At 39.2% G+C, this 25,763-nt stretch overlaps 7 protein-coding genes across 8 annotated transcripts in view; 5 read left to right on the forward strand and 2 right to left on the reverse strand.

Moving 5' to 3' along the window:
- Positions 1-9,689, forward strand: part of LOC136242722 (beta-adrenergic receptor kinase 1-like) — a 16,464-nt gene extending 6,775 nt beyond the window's left edge. Inside the window, exons 4-21 of the mRNA XM_066034176.1 lie at positions 3,494-3,595; positions 3,645-3,719; positions 5,077-5,138; positions 5,190-5,247; positions 5,301-5,392; positions 5,836-6,005; positions 7,142-7,272; positions 7,325-7,419; positions 7,471-7,578; positions 7,687-7,753; positions 7,801-7,901; positions 7,954-8,020; positions 8,582-8,677; positions 8,744-8,819; positions 8,881-8,961; positions 9,010-9,155; positions 9,239-9,373; positions 9,423-9,689. Coding sequence (XP_065890248.1) covers positions 3,494-3,595; positions 3,645-3,719; positions 5,077-5,138; positions 5,190-5,247; positions 5,301-5,392; positions 5,836-6,005; positions 7,142-7,272; positions 7,325-7,419; positions 7,471-7,578; positions 7,687-7,753; positions 7,801-7,901; positions 7,954-8,020; positions 8,582-8,677; positions 8,744-8,819; positions 8,881-8,961; positions 9,010-9,155; positions 9,239-9,373; positions 9,423-9,611 — 1,851 coding nt within the window. The 3' untranslated portion in view covers positions 9,612-9,689. The remainder of the gene's footprint in view (positions 1-3,493; positions 3,596-3,644; positions 3,720-5,076; positions 5,139-5,189; positions 5,248-5,300; positions 5,393-5,835; positions 6,006-7,141; positions 7,273-7,324; positions 7,420-7,470; positions 7,579-7,686; positions 7,754-7,800; positions 7,902-7,953; positions 8,021-8,581; positions 8,678-8,743; positions 8,820-8,880; positions 8,962-9,009; positions 9,156-9,238; positions 9,374-9,422) is intronic.
- LOC136242731 (CDGSH iron-sulfur domain-containing protein 3, mitochondrial-like) lies at positions 9,626-15,014 on the reverse strand. Its single transcript, XM_066034186.1, has 3 exons — positions 14,886-15,014; positions 9,897-10,016; positions 9,626-9,845 (listed from the first exon to the last, which is right to left on the reverse strand). Exons 1-3 carry the CDS (start codon positions 14,979-14,981, stop codon positions 9,687-9,689), a joined length of 375 nt encoding a protein of 124 aa, XP_065890258.1. The 5' UTR covers positions 14,982-15,014; the 3' UTR covers positions 9,626-9,686.
- Positions 14,800-17,858, forward strand: LOC136242726 (ubiquitin carboxyl-terminal hydrolase 30-like). Its single transcript, XM_066034179.1, has 11 exons — positions 14,800-15,094; positions 15,184-15,242; positions 15,294-15,479; positions 15,522-15,572; positions 15,622-15,669; positions 15,830-15,863; positions 15,912-16,000; positions 16,987-17,064; positions 17,112-17,195; positions 17,398-17,445; positions 17,495-17,858. The coding sequence occupies exons 1-11, from the start codon at positions 14,980-14,982 to the stop codon at positions 17,855-17,857; spliced, it is 1,155 nt and encodes a 384-aa protein (XP_065890251.1). The 5' UTR covers positions 14,800-14,979; the 3' UTR covers position 17,858.
- Positions 17,787-19,627, forward strand: LOC136242730 (14-3-3 protein epsilon-like). Its single transcript, XM_066034185.1, has 5 exons — positions 17,787-17,953; positions 17,998-18,146; positions 18,774-18,934; positions 19,096-19,435; positions 19,486-19,627. The coding sequence occupies exons 1-5, from the start codon at positions 17,890-17,892 to the stop codon at positions 19,504-19,506; spliced, it is 735 nt and encodes a 244-aa protein (XP_065890257.1). The 5' UTR covers positions 17,787-17,889; the 3' UTR covers positions 19,507-19,627.
- A 44-nt stretch (positions 19,628-19,671) lies between these two features.
- On the forward strand, positions 19,672-21,178 carry LOC136242729 (serine/arginine-rich splicing factor 1-like). Of its 2 annotated transcripts, XM_066034184.1 has the most exons (4): positions 19,672-19,941; positions 19,999-20,377; positions 20,528-20,722; positions 20,818-21,178. In XM_066034184.1, exons 1-3 carry the CDS (start codon positions 19,751-19,753, stop codon positions 20,699-20,701), a joined length of 744 nt encoding a protein of 247 aa, XP_065890256.1. In that variant the 5' UTR covers positions 19,672-19,750; the 3' UTR covers positions 20,702-20,722; positions 20,818-21,178. The 2 variants fall into 2 exon arrangements, with proteins under 2 accessions (XP_065890256.1, XP_065890255.1); XM_066034183.1 differs by lacking the exon at positions 20,818-21,178 and having other exon boundaries at positions 20,528-20,812.
- On the reverse strand, positions 21,119-24,076 carry LOC136242728 (SRR1-like protein). The gene is made up of 7 exons (XM_066034181.1): positions 23,665-24,076; positions 23,575-23,615; positions 23,392-23,525; positions 23,254-23,346; positions 21,496-21,647; positions 21,403-21,448; positions 21,119-21,333 (listed from the first exon to the last, which is right to left on the reverse strand). Exons 1-7 carry the CDS (start codon positions 23,796-23,798, stop codon positions 21,157-21,159), a joined length of 777 nt encoding a protein of 258 aa, XP_065890253.1. The 5' UTR covers positions 23,799-24,076; the 3' UTR covers positions 21,119-21,156.
- On the forward strand, positions 21,318-24,950 carry LOC136242727 (AH receptor-interacting protein-like). The gene is made up of 3 exons (XM_066034180.1): positions 21,318-23,890; positions 23,940-24,128; positions 24,179-24,950. Exons 1-3 carry the CDS (start codon positions 23,822-23,824, stop codon positions 24,887-24,889), a joined length of 969 nt encoding a protein of 322 aa, XP_065890252.1. The 5' UTR covers positions 21,318-23,821; the 3' UTR covers positions 24,890-24,950.
- The last annotated feature ends 813 nt before the right edge of the window (positions 24,951-25,763 follow it).

Here is a 25,763-nt window from a genome sequence, read left to right on the forward strand (position 1 = left end):
ATTATTGTTTATTGCAGATAGTCTACTTCCCTGATTATTTCATGACATCATTGAATATCATATTTAGATGAAGTCATCCTTTCTTAGTAATCCCATGTGTTAAGTTGAGCCAACCCTGAACTGTCAGTGTCATATTTCCTTGTTTTAATGTGATTATAACATAACATTACCTGCACCTGGTAATGTGCTGCATTGTCTGCTACTCTACTTCCTTACATTGTAGACTTTGTAGTGTTTGGGAAACTGAAGAGCACCCATTCTTTATAGCAAGAGTACATAATAATAGAGGAGAGAGGAGAGTGTCTAACTCTCAATATAGGCTGTACAAACACACAGCGCTCAAACCCTCCTACTTCAATCCATAGAACAGCTAGCCATATATCAATACCTTTTTGTGAACAGAAGACTGTTAATATCTGTTGATTGAAGCAGTATAATGCTGAAGCCTACTTCAGAGGGCAGCGCCTATAATCGAAATAGCAGCGCCGTTTGTCACCTTTGGTGGCTATAGATGATTGCGTAATGTCTGAGCGCTGTGCGTTTGGCGAATCTATAGCAGTTAGACACTCTCCTCTCTCTTCTATTATTATGTACTCTTGTTTATAGCAACAGCTGTTTATTGAAGTGTAAAAGATTATTTCACTATTTCCCAGTAACTTCTGTGTTGTTTCTACGGAATGTTTCCCTATGCTCTTACCATATTTGTGACAGTCGCAGCCTTATTATGATGGTTGTCAGTTGGAAGGCTTTAGTTTTCATTACCCGTGGGGTGTTTATTGGTGATGTAATGTGTTGACCTTGTGTGGACCACAACTCACCTCTTTGTCATCACTAATTTATCTCTGTTAGTTTTTGAACTAAGTTTTATGTCATGTGGCTCACGATGCTGTCCCTGATCAATCTTTCCCAAAACGAAGACTTTGAATAGTGAATAAAACAAAAGAGAAGATCACGATACTTCATGTTTGTCATACGTAAAAAACTTCAAGGATGTACTCTGTGTGTTGGAGGGTGTCCGTTTGACCAAAGCTATAGGACACGGGGATCGTGTAACTGAAGTCTACCCTTTGGTATAGCATGGTTCAGCCCATCTCTCATTCTGACTGCATTTAGAAGTAGTTGGATAGCTGACCTGTCATAATATTTGTTGTGACTGAGGTTTAGTGATGTATGTGCATAGCTCATATGAATTGACTGGAGTACTGCGCCATTTAAATGTATTTCATTGTAATCACAATTAACAGCAGAAAACATCATTTGCAAGAGTTCAGCATCACATAACAACTCGTGATGTGATGTGATAGTCTTGTCAGGACTTGTTGTAATGAATGCTACATCAACACTGTTCCATGTAATATGCAACAGTAGAGGTATTATGAGGAGCCTTTCCGTGAACCAAGGGCACACAATAAGGGGTAGGGTTGTAAGTAAACAAAGAAGAGTTTGATTACAGGTAAACTATCCTACGAGCTCTTAAATGGATGACTTGTCAACAAAAAATTATAATGATATTGTTCCCTGAAATGGCCTTCAGCTATCAGGTAAACAGTTGAGTATTTGGATGGAGAATTAGCAGTATGGTTATCCTGTTAGCATATATTATAGAGCTTGATGATCAAGGGATCGTCAGCAGCTGTAATTTTTTTGTTTGTTTAGCAGAAATATGGAAGCCACGTGCACGTTAAGATGTTGAGTTTACTAGCAAGTCATGAGACAGTTTTGTCACATGCTATGTGTGTGCCTTTTATGGAGTAACACTTTGGAAACCGCAATGTTCCCCAGTCTCAATAAGTGACTGAATCCTTTTCTGTACTGGTTTCAATTTCACATACGGCATATATAATAGTGAATTCAGAACTGCTTTGAAAGTGGATTGAGTTTGTTATATAATAGACGACATTTATGATGACTTTTGTTCTATGTATACTGTACAAATCAAAGCACACAAATGCTAAACAGAACTTTTACGTGTTCATTGCACTAACTAAAGTACTGACTGGTTGCGCACAATATCTGAAATACTGACTGATGGCTTGTGTCAGATTGTATAATGTTGTGCCTGCGGTGGCTATGTTGTGTATTGTAGTCAGACTGTTATGGTGAGGTGTTGAGTGTGTTGGTGTACAGCTGTCATGCTGTTTATGGTTGATAGTGGATCATGTGAGCCATGGCTTGGTTTGCATTTGCACACACCTAGTAGTAATTGCTCTTGTTTATGGCTATATATAGTGCGCATGTCAACAACATGTACTATGCTCCTTATACGGTGTAACCTGTCTTTATATAGTTGTGTTAGGTTCAATACAGATGCCTTTAGTTTCATCATCACACATCATGTAATTTGTTTGACCACAGTATTTTCATTTTTTTATGTTGCCCACGCATGTTTACTAATAGCTGTGTTTAATCTCCCCGCACGCATTGGGGGTATGAATAATGTCACTGGTGGTGATGATGATGATGTTAATTCATCTTTAGGATTTACTTTCTGTGGTTTCTGTACTAACCCTTGGCCTCTCCTTTTTTGTTACATGGTACTCTTTTTCTGTCTAGGTTAGGGAATATTTGAAGTTTTGGTGTAGCTCTGGCACACTGGCATGTTTATTTTATGTGAAATTTGATGAGAACAAGACTGTGGGTATTTCATAGTTGAAAGGTGTTATTATATTCAAAAGCTGTCATCATAGTTTAGACATATTTTACATTTCCCAATTTAAAAGAATTTGTATAAGAGAAAGCACAACAAAGGGAACCTAGTGCCATTCTTCTTATGTACTTGTAGTGAGCAATTTGTTTTCATTTCATTTTATGACTTGGTGTAAACAGCACTAAATGTTCCCAGTAACAAGTGTAAACAGACTCAACTATGTTCTTAAATGTTTTTACTAATTGGTTGTTTTGTCTTCTGAAGTATGAAGAAGAGTTCATGAATTCTTGGTATGAAGAAGCTTAAATTTCTTTGCTTGAGTGAGATGTGTTTACTTTAAACTGCATGCACCATTAATCTGATCAGAGAGGTATTTTGTAAAATATTAAATAAAGTGATTTTTTCTCAAGAAAATTAACATTTCAGCCATCCAGATGATTAGTGGTGTCAACAACACACATGTGTGGTTTGGCTCCATTACACGGGTGTGGTTACAAGTTTGGGAAAGGGTTGTAATGGACACAGAGTTTTATGGCTTCTCCATAGGAAATGTGTGAATTTTGATTGACCACAAATATTGTGTCGGGAATTTCAACGAAAAGATTTTGAAACATTTTTAGCAGGTCAAGCATGTAAATATTTTTGAGGATCCATCTCAACGCATACATAGTTATAGTTAGCTGTTCTACCTATATATCAGTTTTCTACTAGTTCGTTGTTATGATGGGATAGCAGTAAATGGTTCTCAACAATGAATGTTGAGTCATGTTGATTATTACATTATGCCAAGTGGTATATACTCTCTTTGAAGTTTTATTATAGTTGTCTTGATCATTATTATTTTAGATAGTGGATTACGAGCACACAGTGTCAGTGCAGAAAAGGAAGTCGATGGCTCGGGCAATTTTTGATACTCACCTGATGCCTGATCTTTTGGCAAATGAGAGTGTAAGGAGATCATGTGATCAATAGTAGTAGCTCATGTGATCTATAATAGCTGTACAACAAGGACTTCACAGATGAGATTAGCACAACGTTTAAGGAGGAATCCTTTCCAACTCATGTCTTCAGGGTATGTGAGTGTCTGGGGTAGGGGGAAAAATGGAACCTTATTATTGGGTTGTAGTCCTTGTTAATGAGGTCATGAAGTACACCTTAGTTAATGAGATGATCTTTTTAATGGCATCTTACAGACCTACTTGACATGGCCACTGTAACAAGGTGGTCTTATAAAAGAAGTGGTATCTAATTAGGGCTCTGCTGCAGTATTGCCAAAAACCTTTATTCGGTATACCTCATTATTACTAATTATAGAACTTTGCGTGGGCGAGATCAATGGAAAAAGTGTACTTTAAATTTCATAAAGTACACTCTCAGTCGGCCAACTGCTTCATCGACCACAAAGAGTGCTTTATTGCACCGCAAAGAGTGCTTTATTTGTTCAATAAAGCACTCTTTGTGGTGCAATAAAGCACTCTTTGTGGGCAATAAAGCACAGTTGCCCACGTGCCTTAGTGTAGGTTAATAGCCTACGGGGCTCGCGCCAGTACGACTAATCACCCAAGCCGGTGAAGGCTGATAGCCTCGCCACGCTGGGTGATCAATCACCCCAGCCAATACGAGTTCCACCACTGGATTGCTTTTATAGACATACCAAAATGCTTCGATGATGGGTGGGAGAAGGTAACGTTGCTGTTACGTTTGTTAATGTAAACGGACAAGTCCTGGAGATATCACGGAAATACTTCACCATGTGACTCACATAGAATCGATTGTGGGTTGTGAGCAAAACCTGCCAAAATACGCTATGAACGTCTACTATGCCAAACTATGGTGAAATACGCATGAGTTACTTTGTTAAACTAGTTTGTATGTGTTCAGGCTGCTAATAGTTCGTGCAACGCTTGTTAATTACGAGTCCTAGTGTATGGTGAAACTATACGACTAGAAAGTTCCATAAATCATTTAAAGCATAGCCTTGCTCGTGCTTCGCCTCGTGCTTTATTAGCATCGAGGCCAAGCGCCGAGTACTTTATTTTTCATATAGCACTCGTGGCTATACTTTAACATATACATATAGGTATTGCCCATGAATGGATACTGTACAACAAATGTTGTAGCAAGGTGAAAAGCTCAGCTACCCATTCTGTAAGCACACAGTTTAGTTTGATGCCACAAAATGTATTTTACTATTAACCACTACAATATATTTGATATTTTGCCTTTGGTATCACAACTCGGTATTGGGCCTTGGTATATAGTATTGTGGCTTTGTTAATACTTTGGCATGACTAAATATAGGTGTATTGCAGATCCCTAGCTACATTGTATAAATGGTGTGTCACTGTACTAATTCAACTCACCAATTACAATAAATACTTGGACCCCATAAAAGGCAGGTAGTGTTAATATATTGTTGTTTGTTATAGAAAATTAAAAGAGAGCTGATGTTATTAATAGAAGGATCTAAGTTTAAGGAATTCCTTAAAAGGTATGTTGCTATATAAAGAGAATTAGTATTTACTATGTTTGCCCACTGCAGTCCTGAGTATGCCAGATTCTGTCAGTGGAAATACATTGAGCTAAATATTCCTTATCATGTGAGCCAGCATGTGTGTCATGTGATCCATTCTAGTTCCTCCCACCATTTCAGATGTCACTCACCGATTTCAGCGTCCATCGTATAATAGGACGAGGAGGATTTGGTGAGGTATATGGAGCCAGAAAAGATGACTCCGGGAAAATGTAAGTTTGTTATATGTTGTTATTGTGCAGTAGCCCACCCACTCCTTGTCTGCACTGAGCAATTTGTTGTGCAGAGAAACATGCTAACTAGCTATAGTGCAATTTGAGAAGATGGCCTAGAAATCAATAACAAACCATGCACAATTGATGAAGTCCTATACAGTGTACTTGCTAAGGAAGTACTTTTGCAGACATGAAGTCCTGTGTCATGTTCATCACAAGCAATGTGTGTGTGTGTGTGTGTGTGATTAAGTAGTCACATTGTTTCAAATAAATTTTGGGCAGTAGATAATACAAAATTAATGGAGAAATTGAAAATTGGCTCTTGTGACACAGAAATGATTAGCATAACTGAAACACAAAATATCAAGAATTTTTTAGCACTGTTACATAATAAGTAATAGAAGTATGATAGGCCAGTACCTAGTTGTGTCTTGTTTCAGGTTTGCACTGAAGTGTTTGGACAAAAAGAGACTAAAACTAAAGAAAGGAGAAGATGTCGCAATAAACGAAAGAAACATTTTACTTCGTGTCAGCAGCAAATTTGTTGTCAACATGTACTACTGCTTCCAGTCCCAAGACAAGCTGTTCTTTGTACTAGATCTCATGAATGGTATGATGTGTAGTATAGTGTAGTGTAGTGTTGTAGTGTGGTGTGTGTTGTGTAGTGTAGTGTGTGGGTGGGTGGGTGGTGTGTGTTGTGTAGTGGGTGCGTTCTTGTTACTGTAGTGTGTTGTGCTTCCTTTATCGTTAGTGTAATACACGAAAACATATGCCTATCAAGCATTTTTCAAACTTGTTTAGCTCACATTTTTGTGGCATTAGCGGTAAACAGTTGAAGCAAATTCACCCATTACTTGCATTGCTGCTTGCTTCACTGTAGCTCGGCCATTTTACATCTTGCAATGAGGCCCTATAGTTGTGCAGAATTTGATACTGTTACTGAGGGTGTTTTATTGGAATGAGGAAATTGTTCAAACCTTAACAGTTTCAATATGTCAATCATGCAGGAAAACTGGGGTGTAGTGTAAATGTTATTTCAGCATATGGAGACTTTCTCTAGCTTTACTTTTATCTTTCATCACATGTTAAGTAAGTTTTGCCAAGTTATCACTAAATGTCCTCAATGGTGACCTCTTTCACTATCAAGTACATGTAGCTATAAAGTGACACCAGTGCATTTTATGGGATTGACAAACTATTCTACGCGGTTTTCCAAAGTTCTTGAAATCATAAGTGCCATTCGCTAGTGCTGTTTCTTCATCTGCAGTTCTGTACTTGTGTAACTAATGTTCTGTGGATGTGTCAAGTTGTATGTATGGACATGCTCCAGTTCCTGTGTGTACACAATGCCGACACTTCTGCTATTAACGCTGATTGCATGAATCTTTAAAAATTGCGTGACACATGCGTGTGTGTGCACACAAGATTTAAAAACATTTTGTTTCACGGAACAGGTTGCTGATGTCAGGGACTAAGATTCCCAACATAAGCAACTTGTTCTATGAAACAAAACATTTTAATTTTTGTGTGCACACATACGCATGCGTCACACAATTTTTAAAGATTCATGCGATCAGCAGTAAGCAACTATGCATGTACATGCTCATACACACATGATACTTGGGATGAAGTTTTGCCATGATACAAATGTATTTATGAAGCCCTGCATGGCATGTGATTACCACATTGATGTCAAAAAAGTGAAAGTACCAAAAAAAAATTGGATACTAATTCCCCTTTGCATAGGCGGTGACCTTCACTATCACCTGACTCAGAGGGGTGTGTTCACAGAGGATGAGGCTCGCTTCTACATAATTGAGATCTTGTTGGGGTTGGAGCATCTCCATGGCAACAACATTGTCTACCGGGACCTGAAGGTAAATGACAGCATCATGTTATCTACCTCACCACACCCCTCTACCAATTAAGCCATCTAACATACTCTTGGATGAAGCTGGACATGTGAGGCTAACAGACCTTGGACTTGCCTTCGATTTTGTAAAGGAATCTCATGGCTCTGCAGTGTGAGTAATGCTCGTGTATGATTGGCTAGTTCACTCATGTTGCCATGACAGTGGCACCCATGGTTACATGGCACCTGAAGTGATCACTAGAGGACTCAACTACACTTACACGGCAGATTGGTTCTCTTTTGGATGTGTGTGTTATAAACTAGTCAAGGGGTCAGTGTGTGTGTGTGTGTGTGTGTGTGTGTGTGTGTGTGTGTGTGTGTGTGTGTGTGTGTGTGTGTGTGTGTGTGTGTGTAGTGAGTACTGTCATTTTTTTAATAGTCACAGTCCATTCCGGCCGCATGGCACTCAGTCTAGAGAAGAGATTGATAAGCTGACATTGGAGAAGGTTGGATGAAAGTACATTAGTTCAGTCACACTAATTTTCCCTTTTAGGAGATCACATTTTCTTCCAGCATGTCTCCTCAGCTGCAGGAGCTCATTGGTGGCCTGTTGATTAAGGACCACAAGACACGACTTGGTTGTCGAGGTCGTGGGTGAGCACCAGGCCGTCACAACAGTGATATAGTGAGGGTGATGTCATTGCAGGTCACAGGAAGTGAAGGAGTGTGCCTTCTTGAAGGATATGGACTGGGACCAGGCTCGTGAAGGCAAGGTATGAGGAGGCAACTTTATAAAGTACTTTTATCTGTACATAATCTTTTTGTAAGATGTGGTTCTGTGGACATCTAAATCCGACATATGATTCTAAATATATTTTGTGTGTGGTGTAATGTTGTGTCCAATAGTTGTTGTGTAATGGTAAAAATACTCTGTATAGCTAGCTAGTGTGAAAGTTTTGGTAAACAAAGTTTCAAGTTAAAACTTTTAGCAAATATATATTTGAGGATGTATAAAGGATTCAATGCTTACTAAATTGAGCCTGATGGTAAAAGTGCAATTTTCCATGACTCATTGCCTAATATTTGTCCAGACACTGCAAGTGAACTTACAGTAGGTAGTGAGATTTTCACAGCATAGACAGCAAGCAACATTCCAAATATACTCACTAATAAGGTAGTCACAATGTCTTATTAAATTTCCTTTCTTTTTGTTTTTGTTTTTTTTAAATTATTTTGTTAATTTTACAATGAAACAACCAACTGATAAACTTTCATTTTAAGTGCTACAGTTTTAAGCCATTGTTTTGTTATTTGTGCTTGTATTCTTTTGCTAGTTGAAGCCTCCATTGATTCCACCCAAAGGGGAGGTGAATGCTGCAGACACTTTTGACATAGGATCTTTTAATGACGATGATGTGAAAGGCATCAAGGTGTGTCACCATTGAGGGGGGGTGGAAGTAACACAGTGACACAAATATTTTTTTTTTGTCTTCCAGTTGACTGAAGATGATGAGTATCGTTACGAAAACTTCAACACTGTTGTTGGAGCTCATTGGCAGTTTGAGATGATGGGTTAGTTTATATATTATATAGCCTGTCGTATTTATTTTTTGACATGATGATCCACTAACAGACTCAATTTTTGAAGTGGTGAATACAGCTCGTGACAAGGACGAGGCCAAGGAGCGACAAAAGTTCATCAAAGCACATGTTGGTATGTAATGATATCGTCAGTAATGATGTAGTGTGATGACACTGGTAGATTTCTACTCTCCATCACTGGTTGAGGGTGACTGTATACTACAGGGACTGGCACAGAAGTTAAACTCTGCTGCTCTCATTTCATACTGGAACCACAAGTACATCAAACTGTACCCTAACAGGCTTGAGTGGGCAGACAATAGCATGGTATGTACATTTGGTGTATGTATGGGTAGTGTGTGCATGTGTGTGTTCATGTGTTTATGCGAGCAACTTAAATCACCTTTCAGTCAATAGCTAAAGGAAGTGGAATGGCATTTCCATTTGATGGAGAAGTACTGGTCAGGGAACTGACAGTGAAGGGTGCCAAGTGTATCCAACTGCAGAAGATCGGTGACCGCAAGGAACACCAGTTCAAATTTGAGGTACATATGATAGTTTATCAGGCCAGTGACCATCATATCTTTTCTATAGTCTGTAATCGAGCACAAGGTCTGGTTTAATGAGATGAGAAAAGTAACTCAGGCAGCAGCTGCTACTATTGACAGTACATCTGGTGGTCTCCACATTGGTGACAATGCCAACATCAATATCACACGTCGTGACCGCAATGCGCACAGACTCCTCCAACAATCAAGTAGCACTCCAGCAATTTTGCACTGACTCCCAATAAATAGTTCAATACAGTCACAGTATATTTTTGTTAATGACATGCATGTCCACATACATGCACAAATTTTAGTTCTGTATCAGTGGAGTTGCGTGAGTACCATCGCAATATGGTGGGCTACTTGTGTGTTTGCAGCCGCACAGGAAACTGTCATATTCCGGAATCTCCTGGATGGTGAATTTAATTGGGCGGATTTTGGAGCCTTTATGTCTGCCGTCACAAAATGGCTGTAGGAACAATTGTAGTGACCACTAACACACTAGGTACATAATACTTACCTGTTTCTTGCTCTTGCCACATGCACACCAGAAGTATGTTTTGTCTGGCTCCAGGCTGACTTGAAATGGTTCCTTAGCAGCCATTACAACTTCAGGTTTAGTGGAGTAGACAGCCACAGCCTGCAACAACATTATGTGATAAGACTTGTATCACTGGCATTACATACACACCATGGATATTGTTACTGAAAGTTGGATGTGGGTAGTGCAACCTTGTGCAATGTTTGTGACTCTAATAGAACAGTCAGTAAACTGGACAGCTATTAATGTCGTGTAGCTGTGTAGAACAATAGTACTTTATCAGTTGGTACAGTACAAAAAATTATGTGGTACAGTGCAAAGCAACAAAATTTTAAGTGAGGGGGGACTAAGAAAGATGGTAACTAGTTAATACAATTTATGCAGAGTGCACTCTGTATACTTGCAATTGAACTCTGAAATTAGTTCAGTAACAATTATTATTGCATACATGACTGCTCTATAAGGGTAACTGACTGTTCTATTAGAGTATCTCTATCTCAAATAAGTTGAGGAGCCCAAACTTATTTGTGTCAAATAGCTATATACCACTTGCACGTGTACCAAGAAGCTAACTAAATGATTTCATGATAATTTTTTGCATGATTGGACAATCTATCTTAGTACATTATGCACATAGCTATGGGTCGAGCAAGTTAGCTGCCATTAACTTTATGGTGCGGATGAAGCACGATTACTCTAGCTAGCTAGTTCACTGGCACATGCTGAAGTACCAGGTTTGCCAGTCTAGGTAAATTGTACCCAGATGAATATTGTCTGGTTGGACCATTTTTGAATGTAAATGGTCCAAGTAGAATCCCTTTTTTGTGTGACCAAATGTAGTCCAGGCAGATTGAGTATGGTTGCGTCCTCTGATCCCAGGAACAATTTTTCCATGTGTTAACAGTGAATTTGTTGAGCACTTGGACTAGATTATATTAGCAAAGAGTACATAACGGAGCCTGTAGTTTGTTACTAGGCACTTTATCATTTTCAGCTGATACTTTGTTGTTCTTTGCCGACTTTCATGCAGGTTAAACACTAACTTACATGAGCATTCACTCTAATAGAGCAGTCGCTTTGATACATAGCTTAAAATAAAGAAAACTCATAAATTACTACCCTACTAGGGGACCAGCATGGGAAAAGTTCACAGATCACTATGCTGTACACAGAAAAAATGTTCACAAAGATATTCAACTTTTTCTGCCATGGTACATGATCCCATATTGGATAGCTAACATTGTAGCTACACGGACTGGGCTAGACCAACTTTTGCTCATCACGAAAAATTGGTCCACGAAAAAAATGAATACCAAAATGGTCTCTCCTGATCAAAATTAGTTGTTACCCTCACTGCAAATTGCATTCCTGTTTAAAAATTTTTCATGCATGAACATGTTCACTTCAATGCATAATTTTATTTCAACCATGGAGAATACGTTTACAGACTAGTAGTAATCTTCATGATAGCTAACAAATGTTCTGGCAACTATTATCTACAAAAGAAGGCTCACTGATCTACTCTGCCTCTTGAAGGAGGCATAGCAGATCAGTGATCAACTGTGAAATCTGCAATGCTGCTCAGCACATCAGTGATCATTAGTGAGGTGTGTTGTGCGTTGACTCCCTTAACTGGAGATGTGAAGATACTTATCTGCCATATAGGAGGTCTCTAACCATTTTAGAGAACCTCTCCAGAGGTCCCTTCATGATTTTAAAGATCTCATTATCTCCCAAAGATCAAAGGATTTTATGCATACCATTTTCTAAGGACAATTTGCAACTGATATCTACTGTCAGTGAGTTTTAAAAAGTTGTATGCAGCACACAATAGTGCAATTTGCAGTACTGAACAATTTGCCTGCGTCACTGCGTGCATGCATACCAACAACACAATGGGCTATCCCACTAGGGACACCTGTGAAAAGGCTTAAATCCTGTGAATACAAGGAGTCAGAAACACGCAACTAAAACGTGAAGAAAGCAGAAAAAATCCCTGACCCAGTGGTGACTTGATCCCCAGCAACATGCAGTCTAGGCTTGTGCCAAAGGAACCACAACAGCCGGGATCTGATGATCTACCTGTACTTGAACATCAACTTCAAACAATTCCTTAGTATGGTGATTGCTGAAATTCTAGAGGACCATCAACATGCAATGTCCCCTGGTTCAACTGTAGATCTTACAGTCATGGCCCACAGATAAGATCATCCAACTCTATTACAGTGATTCACTGACTGTCCTCCATTGCATTTTCGTGCATATAGCTATTCAACTCTAGCCAGCTATAGCTACTGATGAAAATCACTAAATAGATAGAAAAAAAGTTGTAGGTGGGGCATATCTATAAAATTGCCGACTGCTCTATTAGGTATCTCGATCTCGAATAGTACTCAGGATGAGGTGTGTCGGTTTGCCTTGCAATTGGTTTCCTGGATGGTTGCTATGCTCAATACCTCAATACCTAGCTAGGTGATGAAGCAGTGGTATGTATAGAAGTGTGTGAGGAAAATTGGTTTGGGTTGGACCAATTTTGGTTGATTAAGTCTAATACATTTTGTGATTGTTTGTAAATCTGCGAAAATTATTTTTAGCTGCATTGTTCAACTTTGAAAATACAGTGGATCCTTGTTTATCCGAACCTCAGTTATCCAAACACCTTGATCATCCGAATGGCAAAAGTGACTGTTCTATTAGAGTATTTTGTCATCAGTGTGCACTGTTCCTAATATTATAGAGTAATTGAACAAAGCTCTGTATATATATATGGTTACTAAAGAACCAAAGATGTTCAGATAAATGAGGATCTGCTCTATTATCCCTCACAATATTTAGGCTATATGGCACCTAGTAACTTATTAATTATAACAATACTCAGCATTTCTCCTAGCATAAAGTGCACACAGTTTTTGCCCTAAAAAATGGTATCTTATTGTGTGCATGTGTTATGATAGAGGACCACTCTCTAGATCTCACATGGTCTATAATAAGAGTGTGGTGTTCATTTAAAGACTGTTTACTACTACATATTAACTTCAGACTGATGAGGTAACAATACCAAGACATTTGTATTAACTCTTGACAATAATAAAACAGCAGTAAATTAAGTTTTAACTCTTACTTCAATAACTTCCAAATGAACGAAAGCAAAAGAAAGAATGCTACATAAGCAGATTTGTGCAGACAACAGCAGCTTAAGTAACAGTGATCTCTATTTACAACGTGTGTTAGGCCAGGCCAAGTTAATTCACAGTTTATCGTCACCGCTCGCATGGGTTTTTAGGAATAGAGCAATAATTTCATAATTCACGTGATTAATCATTGCTTATGCTCCCGAACTCGTTTTAGTATTGATTCATGGTGTGTGCAACAATGTAACAAACGTAACGATTATCCCCGCCCTCAGGGACTCATTAAAACCTTCAATAAAATGGATTTCTAAAGAGAGATTGGATAAACGAGTAAGTATAAATGTAATCAAATTGCTGTTAAAGTATGTAGCTAGCTACTGAGTGAAGCTACTGTTTAACATGTTTTTCCAAGTTAAAAGAATTATGAAGTATGAAAAATGACCTCCCGCCTGCATGACTTTTTCAAATATCCCTGACAATAAACTGTGAATCAACTTGGCCAGGCCTTATGTAACTATAATAATTTTATGGAAAATGATCTTTTAGGTAAAATGTTGCATGAAAGCTTTTAGTTCTTGAACTAAAGATTCGTTTAAATTTTAGCCAAAAGTTGCAACAATTTTAGTTTTGTATATGAACCAAACTTGTAAGAACTCTATAGTTTAGTTTTTAGTTTTGTAGAACATAAATTAGGCATTCTAGTATACCATAAGACATGAAATTTTTGTGGGATACAAATTTTGTGGATTTCGCAGGCATCTTATCCACGAAAATTGAAAACCCCATGTACTGAAATGATCCAGAGATTGATGTCCAAGCCACAAAAATTTGTTCCACAAACATTGTCTACAGTACTAGAACTAAATTAACTTACTGTACTAAAAGTACATTAAATGATAGTACTTTAAAACTAAATCAACACTATTACAGACTGCCTTTAGCATAGGCGGATCTAGGAGGCACTGTCAGTGGGGGCCAAGGAGGGAGCAAGAAGTTTTAGTGTACAACAGTGTTTATTCCACTAAGAGGAACCCTAGTACACAAGTTATATTCAGTTGCATAACTTTATTCAGCATAGCTGGATGAATGATAGACATAGTTTTACGACTGTAGTTAGATAAATTTTTAAAAGATAGACCTCCTATAGCTAGGTTTGAATTTGGGAGCATTTTGATAACATTTAGCTAACGAAGTGTATGCTGCAATGCATATAAAGATTAGTTAGCCTGAGATAAAACCTGTTTGATGGTAAAGTGTATTAAATCAAAAATAAGGTGTAGCTAGCATTGTTATAATGACATTACAGTTGTGACTGTTCTATTAGAGTATATCAGTCTTAGCACAAAAATTCAAACTTATTTGCCTCTCTTTCCTTACAATGTACAGTTGTCTTCTATTTGCCCATTGGCTTTCTATACTCCTGAATACAGTGTGAATGCATGATTCCAGTTTCTGGTATCAATATAGTACTGTGAGTCCAAGGGGGGCAAGAGAAAGGCCAGGGGGGCACAGCACCCCTCAGATCCGCCTATGGCCCTTTAGGTTATGCACAGAACATTAATAGAAACTAAGATTTTTGACTCCCCAAATCAAGGATCTGACAGTCAGGCAATCATAAACCACCCTAATAGAGCAGTCATTCAGATTTTGATTAACCAGTTACGCTTCTACGCATGCAGAATTATACAAATCACGTAAATATACTGTGATGAATAGTGTGAGCGTGTAGAACTAGCGCTGCAGTGCCGAGGTTGGCGCTTGCGCCAATTAAATAGTCAACTGCTAACCCTTTGCACTGTTGTCAAGTCACGTACTATCACTTCACTTGGATACTCACCAGACGAGTCGACAAAAATTGTTTAGTTGCTCCAAATATCCTCCTCGTGATTAGGCCGTTCATTTTGCTGCTGCTTGAATTAGTTAGAATCCACATGGCGCTGGATCCAGTGAACACGCTACTGGCCGTCTCTGCTGGAGCGTTCTTTTTAGGAGGAACATTTTATGTGCTGTTTGGGTCGCCGTTTGAGCGTCGAGCCAATCATACACGTGAGCTATCAGCATAGCTAGTTCTGATACTGCATTTGGCTATATGCAGGCTAGGTTGTTACCTTATGACTCTGTGTTGTACCTCACAGATTATTACCCCGGCCTGTATAACCTTGGGAATACGTGCTTCTTGAATGCCATACTGCAAGTACATATTTGCTGTGTGGATAACTATATGCTATATATATTGTGTGTGCAGGCATTTGCTTCAGTTCCACCATTTATTAACTGGCTACGTCATACTAATGGGGGACCACTCGCTCGTGCACTACATCAAGTGCTGGCTCCACTTACCCACCCAGCAGTCGAAGAGGACAACTGTAATCCAAACATGGTATTGGTAGCACTGCAGGAGCATGGATGGATGATTGACCTGCAGCAACAGGTGGGTGGAGGTGGTGGTGCTCACTTATTTAGTTTCCTGCAGGACTCACACGAGCTTTATCACGTGCTGCTATCCACACTACAAGAGGAACAGGTACATGATGCTGCTCATGTGATCCATGTGTTTACTAGCCATGATGTAGGAACATCATAGTGTTGATAGCTTGTCAAGCATCAGTGATATTATAAAGGTATGTATGGCTATGGCTATGGAGTAGTAGAAGGGGAGGGTGTCCTTGGAATGTGTGCATCAGTTGCATTTTAAATAAGCTCTCTGTGTACTGACTGACACTCAAATTTTTCATGTGCTTTTCGCATTATATCGATCTACTGCAATTCATATTGTTTCAGGCTCCATTGATCAATCGTGTACACTCTCGGAATGGTATGTTGTCACGGTACTCTGTTTGAGTGGTGCAAAATCTTGTCACAGGCAAAGTGACTGCTCCACGAAGAAACCATAACAGTGTGTTCACCGGATTGCTGGCTGGAGAATTGATGTGTGTGTTGTGTGGTTATCGGGTGAGTGAAGGATTGTGGTCATATGTTTATCAAAACAACTCACTATCTTAAAGAAAGGTTTATTCAACTCCACATTTGTGATTTGCATGTATCACAGTTAGTATGCCTAGACCCCACTCTAGCGTTTCAGTCACCCGTCACCTTACTTGACTGTTCAGGCTAAGAAGCAAGTCCACACTTGCGGTTCTAAAAGCAGTGTTGGGATAATTACTTTTTAGAAGTAACTCGTTACATATTGCATATAACTTGCAACTAAAACTATTTAGTTACAGTTCCATAAAATAAGGTAACTATAATAATATTACATAATAATATTACATATTATTATTACTTTGTGTCCACAACCTTTTGCTGTCACGTGTGCAACTACCACCTTATCACGACTGACGTGACAGATTGTGTTGTTGGACAATGTATAAATCTTAGTATTCAAGAGAAAGAAACTGGTCAATCATTAATTAGACGTGGGCTTCGTTACTTTGTTGTGGCTAGGCTTCGTTACTTATAGCAATGAAATTATAGGAGGTGGAGACCATGCCCCCCCTCCACTTTTATGGGACAATGTTTGCAAGAAAAGATCGAGATATTCTAATAGAACAGTCAAGATCTAGATACTCTAATAGAGCAATCACAGTATTCTAGTATTCGGAGAAGCAGTGTAACAAGCTACTTAGCTACGTATGTGTAGTTATAAATAAAGAGATATAATTGGTGGAGGGCAGCTATTGTCAGCAGGTGATATTTTTTTTTTTTTGTTTTCAGCTGGCCTGGCCCCCTTACTCTTTGGCCTGCTCCACCATCCCTGGATGAAATTCTTAATATTAAATTTGTTACAGTAACTTTATTACTTAGGTAACCCATTACATTTGTAAGTAAAGTAACTTGAGTTATATTACTAGCTTTATAATCTTATCAGGAGCTTATAACTGACCTTACATACCCATGCACTGTGATGCATTCGTCATGTACTCCAATGTCATCCACAGTACCCTACCAAGTACGAGACATTTGACAGTTTATCACTGACATTGTCAGGAGGCATGGCACTGGGTGGTACCCAACAGGTAAGCATCAGATGATACTGGTTACAGATCACATGATCTTGTTCCAGGTATCAGTTGACACTTGTCTCAGACAGTTTGTCCAGCCAGAGCCAGTAAAGGATGTGTTGTGTCCGCTGTGTCATCGTAACAAGGTATGGCATAGCAAACTCTAGTGTTCCCCATATCAAAGAGGACACCTTGAATTGTGGACATTTTGATAATCAGGACACTTGTCTTGTGCAAAGTGTACAGAATTTAGAATCCTGAAACTGAAATTAAGTGTACAAAAAATGAGTGTAATCCTTTGGACTCAGACTGTATATGGTGTGCTGGAATGGAGTGTTATCACCACAGGGTACTAGTGGACATTCCACATTCCTCAAGAGTCTTCGTATTGGCAAGGTAACCTTCCAACAGTGTGGTCTGTGTGTGATAACAGTCAATACTGTAGGCACCACAATGTCTAGTGATCCACATAAGACGGACAGCATGGTTACCGGGCAGTCTTCATAAGGTGAACACTCTAGTGTCATTTAAGGATACTCTGGACCTCAAGCCATACATGTACTCTCATGTGATGCGGCATGCATTAGCCCCACCTCCACAAGAGGGGCGTGGCTCCAACAGACTGCTATACTCACTGCGTGCAGTAGTGGTGCACATGGGCGGAGCTAATTCTGGACATTATGTCACTTACCGCAAGACTATCCAATCAAATTGGGTGTATACTTCGGATACCTCCGTATATCCAGTCCACAGAGATGTTGTAATGTCGTCAGCAGCATACATGTTATTTTATGAAATTGTAAAATAAGCGCCTCATTAAAAATATAATAATTTTTCGAAATGGCAGATCGTGAGGACGTGCTATTTCAAGCCAAACTAGCTGAACAGGCAGAGAGATATGATGGTAAAGCATCGTAACTAAATAAGCGTGTTTATAGCATCATGCAGAAATGGTGGAGATAATGAAGAGGGTTGTGAAGATGGGCGCCAATTTGACGATTGAGGAGCGGAACTTGCTATCAGTTTCTTACAAGAATGCTATTGGTGCTAGGAGGACAGCATGGCGGGTGATATACAGTGCGGCCATGCAACACAAGGTACTATCAATATTGTAACCGAAATTCCATTGGTTCATTTAAAGTGCCCAAGTTCAAAGTACAATTCAGTTTTGCTGAAGATGAGCCATCAGTAAGCTAAAAATTGGACCTTACACTTATACAACTAGTAAAATATGTACCTACAAGGGTATGGTGGGCAGCATTAACACAGGGTAACATTTTTGCACGAGGGGATGACACAGATCTGTGATCGCTATCAAACTATAAGTTGCAGGTCAAGGCCACCAAATTTGTGTCAAGTCAACAATCAAGGATAAAAAAATTCAACCCACAATTGAAAAGTACTAATATCATCACTAGGTCGCAGGTGAAAGATTGAGAAAGGCACTTATAACAGCAAAGTGGGCCAAGACTTGACCACAACATTTTTATACATGTTTCATATGTGCATTAATCCTCAAACTGAGGCTGCACATTTTTTTGGAAAATAAAATAAATACAGTCTGATCTACCTACAGCGCATACCTATGTGCCACCCCTCGCTGATCTTCAGTACTCAATATGTACCTATATATATTGTAAATTACACAACAAAGTGTCGTCTCTAGGCTCACCCTATGGTACTGTTAATATCTAGTAATAATGATATTTGATGTTGTACCCTAGGAGGGACTGGATGGGTCAAGTAAAGGACAAGCAATCACCACATACCAAGTACAAGTAGAGAGTGAGTTGAAAGAGATTTGTCGTGACATCCTAGGAATCATTGATGAGTACCTGCTGCCATCAGCTGGAGAAAACCAATCTAAAGTGTTTTACTACAAAATGTAAGTCCCAAAAGGCTAACTTGAGAAGGAAAATTGGTACTAACACAACTAATGGGAGTAATGGCTAACCTCAAAAAATAATGTGGACCATGCTCTGAATTATACAATTCAACTTATTAAAACTTCATGCTAGTTAGCAGACCTCTCTCTTCTCTCTATAGGAAAGGTGATTACTTCCGTTACTTGTCAGAGATTTCAACTGGCGATGCTCACAAACAAACTGCAGAGAGTAGCCTAATGGCTTACAAGTCAGCCACAGACATTGCAGAACTAGAGCTGCCACCCACCCATCCTGTCAGGCTGGGCCTAGCTCTGAACCTCTCTGTATTTTATTATGAAATATTACAGTCACCAGATAAGGCTTGTCAAATTGCTCAGACAGCTTTTACCAATGCAATTAAAGACTTAGACACCCTCAATACTTCAGTGTACAAGGATAGTAGTTTAATATTGCAACTGTTGCAAGACAACCTCACGTTATGGAAATCCGATTGCTCTGATGTGAGTAGTTGGTATAGTATAGATATAAAATGGTCAGTTGTTTTTTGCAGGTAAATAATGCCAAGAAGTGATCATCATAGTCCACTGACATTTCATTACTCTCATAAGATGAGAACTAGGCAGAAATGCAGAATTGTCCCATTTTTTGGGATGTAATTGTAAAATTGTTACTCAGCAAAAACTTAAAATGCCAATAACAATCACGTACTTTTTTATGCACAATTGTAAAAAACAAGATACTTCATTAAACCATAAACGCACGGGAGCGTATGTCAGGTTGGGCGCGTTAGGGAATAAATTTGTGGGCTGTTACGCATGTCTCGGGCAATGTACCCAGAAACAGGAAACAACGACTGTAAAATTTACGTTGGTAACTTGCCGGACGACGTGAGAGTTAGAGACATAGAAGATTTGTTCTACAAGTATGGGAAGATAGTGGACATTGATCTTCACGATAGACCGCGAAAAGGTCCGCCATTTTCATTTGTGGAATTTGAAGACGAAAGGTAACCAAGTCATAATACATCAACGAAGTGAACATAACGTCTGTGTTTTTGATGTAGGGATGCAGAAGACGCAGTTAAAGGTCGTGATGGGTATGATTTTGACGGATACCGTATCCGTGTAGAGTTCCCTCGCTTGTCCTCTAAGGGAGGCGGGCATTCGCAGCGAGGAAGAGGCTACGGGGGAGGTCGTGGTGGTGGTGGTGGTGGCGGCGGATTTCGTGACCGTGGAAGAATGAGTAAAGGTTATCAGTGTCTTGTCTCCAACCTCCCGCCTACCGGAAGTTGGCAAGATTTGAAGGATCATTTCCGTGAGGCTGGTGACGTCACATTTACTGATGTGTTTAGGGATGGAACTGGTATCGTGGAATTTGCTCGTTCTGATCACATGAAACGAGCTGTACGTGATTTGGATGACAGCAAGTTCCGTTCTCATGAGGTGAGGAAGATTGTTTTACGTGGCCACCCAAATGATGTAACTAGTTTAACCTATACCTACATTGTCTGAAATGTTGTGATTTTATTGCTTTACTGATGGGTGGCACAAGTCCTTTTTTGTAGTGCTATAATTGTGGTGTGTGTTATTTAGGGTGAGACAGCTTACATCAATGTAAAGGAAGCTGGTGGCAAAAGCAGGTCTCGCTCCCCACCATATCGCAGTCGCTCCCGATCTCCACGAAGACGTAGCCGCAGCTACTCACCTCGGTATAGCAGGAGTAGATCTAGGTCACCTCGACGAAGCAGGAGTCGCTCCAGATCATAACTCATGGGACATTAATTGCTGGTATGGGCCTGCTTTAACATGCATAATATCACTAGTTACTTTTGAGCATTATTATCTATTGTTGTTGACATTGTTTTGTTTATAAATTTACACAGTGTGTGGAACAGGCATGGACCTGTGGATCATGCATGAAAACTAACGGGATGGTTTTGGGATTGGGATTCTCAGAATGGAATGGAGCTTACATGATATAATTCCTTTGGGATGCTCATTCTGGATTGGAAGTTGAAAAATACAGAAATACAGCCAGGCTTAGGAATGGAATTACTTGTGGGAAACTCAGATTTGGAAATCACAGCTTGGGCTTAACACTAAAAATGCTTTGGGATACACTCAGAATGGAATGGAGCGTGCAAATAAGCTTAAACTTAGGGATACTCAGAATGGAACACAGAATCAAGCTCATGCCATAAAATACACTCATAAAAAATATTTCAGAGGATAATTTCATTGTCACATTTGTCAACAGAAGGTTCTATACAATTCTCCCACACTGTCCCTGGTGTGGTGCTGAGCTGGTGTTGTGGAAACACATGAACTGCAATGTCATTGAACACAACTCCATCTTCATAGTTGTTGTGAATAGTCACTTCTCTACATAGTGTAATGGCCTACACAAGTTAAGGATAGAACAGCATCCTTTAGTTAAGGAGGAATACATTCCGCATAATATAGGATACATGGTAAATATAACGCCACTTTTCTTTTAGTTCTTGAGTGGCGTACCTGCAAATAGTATCCACTAAATCATTTTTCAATAGACATTAAATTACCTGTATTGATAGTTGCTAAGCTTGTTACTGACTAGGATTACATTAGTTAGAGACATCTTATTCCAATTAGCCCACAGTAGATTGTTGTACATTGCTGAACTACAGTGTAACATGTACACCAACGTGGGTTGTGAAAGGGTCCTCCTGCAACCCTGTAGAGAATAACAAAGAAAAAATCAATAGTGTGTGCATACCTTTGTCTAATACCATATTTACTCCAATTTGTGCCATACCCTCAAAATAGTGCAGTACTGTTTGAAGGTCTTTATCCTTGTTTCTGACGATAACTTTAATTTTACACCATTGAATAGTACCGCACCATACTTTCGTAATTACTCTTTCTAGTGCTCTAATACCTTTAGTATTAATCTCAATTTAAGGAAGGCATTGGCCTGCAAGACCTAAAACAGCTGTCACATAATTGAAATTCCAGATATTAGTAAATTGACTACGTACCACGAGGTGTAACATGGTTGTGCTACAAGGAATTGAGTGAAAGAAAGAGGTCTTGAAAGATCTTTTTGGGCAAAAAATAGTACCCCTGGGGCACAAATTGAGTAAATACGGTACATACTGTTACAATGACACCACTTTTATTTAATCCCATGTTCAACAGCAAATTTGTTTAAATTATAAACAGATCCACACAACTGCTCTAATATAATATGCAGAGTGTACAATATGACAACATACTCTGATGGACCTTACATCACAAAATAAAAATGGCAACAATAGTGTGAGAACTTTTACCTTCAAACAGTAGGGGTGAGGCACACATATTTCCAATACAAATACATGTGATTTTGTATACATGTCAGACGTTAGGTCTGGTTTTGTCTATTTTGCATTACCACAGCGTAGTTACTACCCAATGGTTCCATGTTGTAAAAGCCATAAACCAAGTTGATTTCAATTGCAGAAGTCCCCCACACTATCATGGCCATTTTATCAATAAGGTCCATAGGGTTGATTAATCGAGGTCCTACTGTGTGTATCAACATTGCCATAAATCCCAACCTTACAGTCAACCACAAACTTAGAAAGGTAATTATACACTTGTTTTCATGTATTCAACATGCCCCTCTTGTACTATATTTTCTGTACACACATGCCACAGTAATTATAATATATTGTACTTTTGTGTGGGAGGATCAGATGTTGTACCAAATAATCAACATTACTGTACAAGTTGTACATAGTGGTGGTATGCTAACCACGTCCCCCATTAGTCCATTACTGTGACACAGGCTGAGATGTGTTCACATTTTCTGTATGTGATTGCAAAATGATGCTGCATGATGGGAAATTTTGATGAATTTAAATCACGATTTGTCAAACCTATAGTATGTACGCGTTGAGCTGGATCCTCAAAAACATTTAATAACTCATGGATTGAATTACACATGGTCTTGAAATTTGGCTCATTTGTAGCACTGCCTGACCTAAAAATATTTCAAAATCTTTTCGTTGACACATGGATACCCTTTCCCGAACTGTAATGGAGCCAAATCACAAGTGTCTGTTGACACGTTTACTGTCACCACTAATCATCTGGTTGGCCAAAATGCTAATTCTCTTGAGAAAAAAAAATCACTTCATTTTTAGCTGTTTTTCAGGATTCAGCTCAACTTGTACATACTATTAAGAACCTGTAAAAGTGGGTATTTAGATATGTGATTTTCTCAACATATACATCAAATCTGTGGAAGTGTGGATTCGTCAGCTTTTCCTTGGTCAAAATTTCTGTATTCTAATTACCTCATTACAAGTCAACATGTTAACACCATGTTGTTCAATAGCAGTGACTTCTTCCTTGTGAAGGACTGGGTCATACAGTGATGACTCCTGTAACTATGACAACACATAGGCAGGTCATTGACAGTGGTGAGATAATACCTTCAGGTGGTCTCTTAATAAGAGTAATAGGACAAATTGTGTCCTAGCAATGTGACAACTGCCAATCCTTCCTATTCCATAGCATAGCAGGTGAGATGGAGGTGATACCTCCAAGATGGCTGTTTGTATGGTAGCTACATAGGATCACCACTGACAGGTATTACCTCATTTTCATACACTCACTGACTGTATCTTTGTAAAACTTTGTGACAATCAACTCCAACCTTGAAACATGTATGCACTGCTGCACATGAACAACACAATTGTTTGTACTTTAACTTGTCTATCCGCTTTGTCAACTCCACACCATCCATCCCGTCGTATTCACCTTGGGCGTTGTGTGTGTGCACCTTGCTGGCACGTGCTGCCTTTTTGCGAGACACGAGCTGAAAGCCGTCATCTTCCATAGACCGAAATTATTAGAATAGGAATGGTGAAGAAAGAAATTATACGGTACGGTGACGCTACTGCTGCACCGACGTTTGTGTCGAATGTGAAGGTAAGGACACTGAGATATCCCACAATTGATTCCTGGATGTCGTTTACAGGTGGCCTTTCACTTTCGAACTTTTCGCGTAGGACGAGATGGTGAGACTACGTTAGTGGACGATAGCCGCCAAATTGGTAACGGTCCGTTCGAGCTAATCATTGGGAGAAGCTTTAAGCTGAAGATATGGGAAGAAATGGTTCGTGGAATGTATGTTAATGAAGTAGCCAGGTTTACCTGTGAGCCAGATGTAAGTGTGAATTTAATCAGTCAGTTTTGCTATAGTAAGTGTATTACAAGGTTGTACAAGAGTATCCGATCGTGTCAAAGGCATTTCGTGATGTGGCAGAAAAACGTCGAACAGGAAAGGAAATACATCAACACACTTGTGGCCATGCTGCCATGGCAACTGGTTATGATGACCTCGACAAGATAACAGCTGAGAGACCACACCTGCAGTTTGAGATTGAACTAGTCAAGGTTGAACAGCCGGATGAGTACAAGCAAGACTCCTGGCAGTTAACTGACGAGCAAAAGTGGATGGCCATACCTAAGCTACGACAGATTGGCAATGAGTTATACAGAGAGGGAAAGCCTGCTGAAGCAGCTGAGAAATACTACGAAGCATTGTGTTACCTGGAACAGCTCGTTACTAAGGAAAAACCTCAGTCAGATGAGTGGAATAAAATTGAATCCGAAAAGTTACCACTACTGTTGAATTACGCCCAGTGCAAGATGGCATCACATGATTACCATGATGTCATCAGACACACATCTTCTGCATTAGAGATTGATCCACAAAATGTGAAGGCTTACTATCGCAGGGCTAAGGCTCACGTAGCTTGTTGGAATGTTGAGGAAGCTAAAAGTGACTTTAAACAAGTGATCACTCTTGATCCGACATTAACAAAATCTGTTCAAAAGGAACTTGCAGAACTGCAAAATAAATTAACAAAGGAAAATCAACGTGAGAGTGAAAGATGGAAAGGAAAACCACTTTTTGGAATCTAAATTTAAAAAAAAAAAAACAGATAGCAAATCTCTTTATTTCTGTATCCAACAACTATATCAATGTACATAAATTCTAATCTTCTGTTTAACAAACTAGAATCTGATCAAAAGCTGAGGGTAGTTTAATATCAGCAAAACATGTAGCAAGTTTATTTCAAACAACATCTTCAACTTTCATGGTTAGCTGCAGTAGAACCACAAGGTTGTCATGGCTATTGGTAAATGTGATATACCAATAGCAAGTTTGAGACTATGTGGCCACAAAAAATGCAAAATCCACACTTCTTAGCAAAGTGCATAATCCCTTCAGCATTAATGGTTGTACAGATATGCCTTACAGAATGTATTGGTCTAGCCACACTCTTATACAACTATTGTAATTTTATCTGAGAGCCTAAGACCATAGTGTAGTCAGTTCAATTAACTCTTGAAGTAAACTTCCTTCCACTGTCTAATAGCTGCAGAACTTGTTAAATAGTTCAGTGCACCAGTTCCATCAGTGGTGCATACCACACTGACTGCACAGTCTACCCATAAAGCAATGCAATGTTAATTTTGGTGGGCAATACCTTAGAGCTCACACAAGTAGTATAGATCAAAAAGTCTAGGTGATCCGACTATACATATGTGATTGTTTTCGTCGCTATCCTCTGATCACTTAACATAAATTAGGTGTATTGATTGATGTCAGTAGGTTCCTGAAAGTAAGACAAGCAAGCTTAACAAAATGTATGTTGATGGCAATCAGAGTGTAGTTGGCTTTGACACTAATTCTCGTGAAGTGTTTGGTAGTAGATCCTGAATGCTATATCGTCATCCAAGCCTCCAAAAGAAGGAGATATTAACTGAAACCTGAGTATATTTCACTGACACA

The sequence above is a fragment of the Dysidea avara genome, chromosome 13, assembly GCF_963678975.1.
Source record: "Dysidea avara chromosome 13, odDysAvar1.4, whole genome shotgun sequence".
In the NCBI taxonomy this organism is placed as follows: domain Eukaryota; kingdom Metazoa; phylum Porifera; class Demospongiae; order Dictyoceratida; family Dysideidae; genus Dysidea; species Dysidea avara.

Coding starts and splice junctions, on each gene's coding strand:
- LOC136242726 (XM_066034179.1), top strand. CDS start 14,980: ATGGCGCTGGATCCAGTGAACACGCTACTGGCCGTCTCTGCTGGAGCG. Junction 15,243..15,293: donor TCTTGAATGCCATACTGCAA/GTACATATTTGC, acceptor TTGTGTGTGCAG/GCATTTGCTTCAGTTCCACC. Junction 15,864..15,911: donor TCGTGTACACTCTCGGAATG/GTATGTTGTCAC, acceptor ATCTTGTCACAG/GCAAAGTGACTGCTCCACGA.
- LOC136242731 (XM_066034186.1), bottom strand. CDS start 14,981: ATGTGGATTCTAACTAATTCAAGCAGCAGCAAAATGAACGGCCTAATC. Junction 10,017..14,885: donor AATTTTTGTCGACTCGTCTG/GTGAGTATCCAA, acceptor ATGTTGTTGCAG/GCTGTGGCTGTCTACTCCAC. Junction 9,846..9,896: donor GTGGCAAGAGCAAGAAACAG/GTAAGTATTATG, acceptor TTGTTCCTACAG/CCATTTTGTGACGGCAGACA.
- LOC136242729 (XM_066034184.1), top strand. CDS start 19,751: ATGTCTCGGGCAATGTACCCAGAAACAGGAAACAACGACTGTAAAATT. Junction 19,942..19,998: donor GTGGAATTTGAAGACGAAAG/GTAACCAAGTCA, acceptor TTTTTGATGTAG/GGATGCAGAAGACGCAGTTA. Junction 20,378..20,527: donor GCAAGTTCCGTTCTCATGAG/GTGAGGAAGATT, acceptor TGTGTTATTTAG/GGTGAGACAGCTTACATCAA.
- LOC136242727 (XM_066034180.1), top strand. CDS start 23,822: ATGGTGAAGAAAGAAATTATACGGTACGGTGACGCTACTGCTGCACCG. Junction 23,891..23,939: donor CGTTTGTGTCGAATGTGAAG/GTAAGGACACTG, acceptor TGTCGTTTACAG/GTGGCCTTTCACTTTCGAAC. Junction 24,129..24,178: donor GGTTTACCTGTGAGCCAGAT/GTAAGTGTGAAT, acceptor GTGTATTACAAG/GTTGTACAAGAGTATCCGAT.
- LOC136242728 (XM_066034181.1), bottom strand. CDS start 23,798: ATGGAAGATGACGGCTTTCAGCTCGTGTCTCGCAAAAAGGCAGCACGT. Junction 23,347..23,391: donor TATTAAGAGACCACCTGAAG/GTATTATCTCAC, acceptor GTGTTGTCATAG/TTACAGGAGTCATCACTGTA. Junction 21,648..23,253: donor ACATGTTGACTTGTAATGAG/GTAATTAGAATA, acceptor TATTCTCTACAG/GGTTGCAGGAGGACCCTTTC.
- LOC136242730 (XM_066034185.1), top strand. CDS start 17,890: ATGGCAGATCGTGAGGACGTGCTATTTCAAGCCAAACTAGCTGAACAG. Junction 18,147..18,773: donor GTGCGGCCATGCAACACAAG/GTACTATCAATA, acceptor GTTGTACCCTAG/GAGGGACTGGATGGGTCAAG. Junction 19,436..19,485: donor GGAAATCCGATTGCTCTGAT/GTGAGTAGTTGG, acceptor TGTTTTTTGCAG/GTAAATAATGCCAAGAAGTG.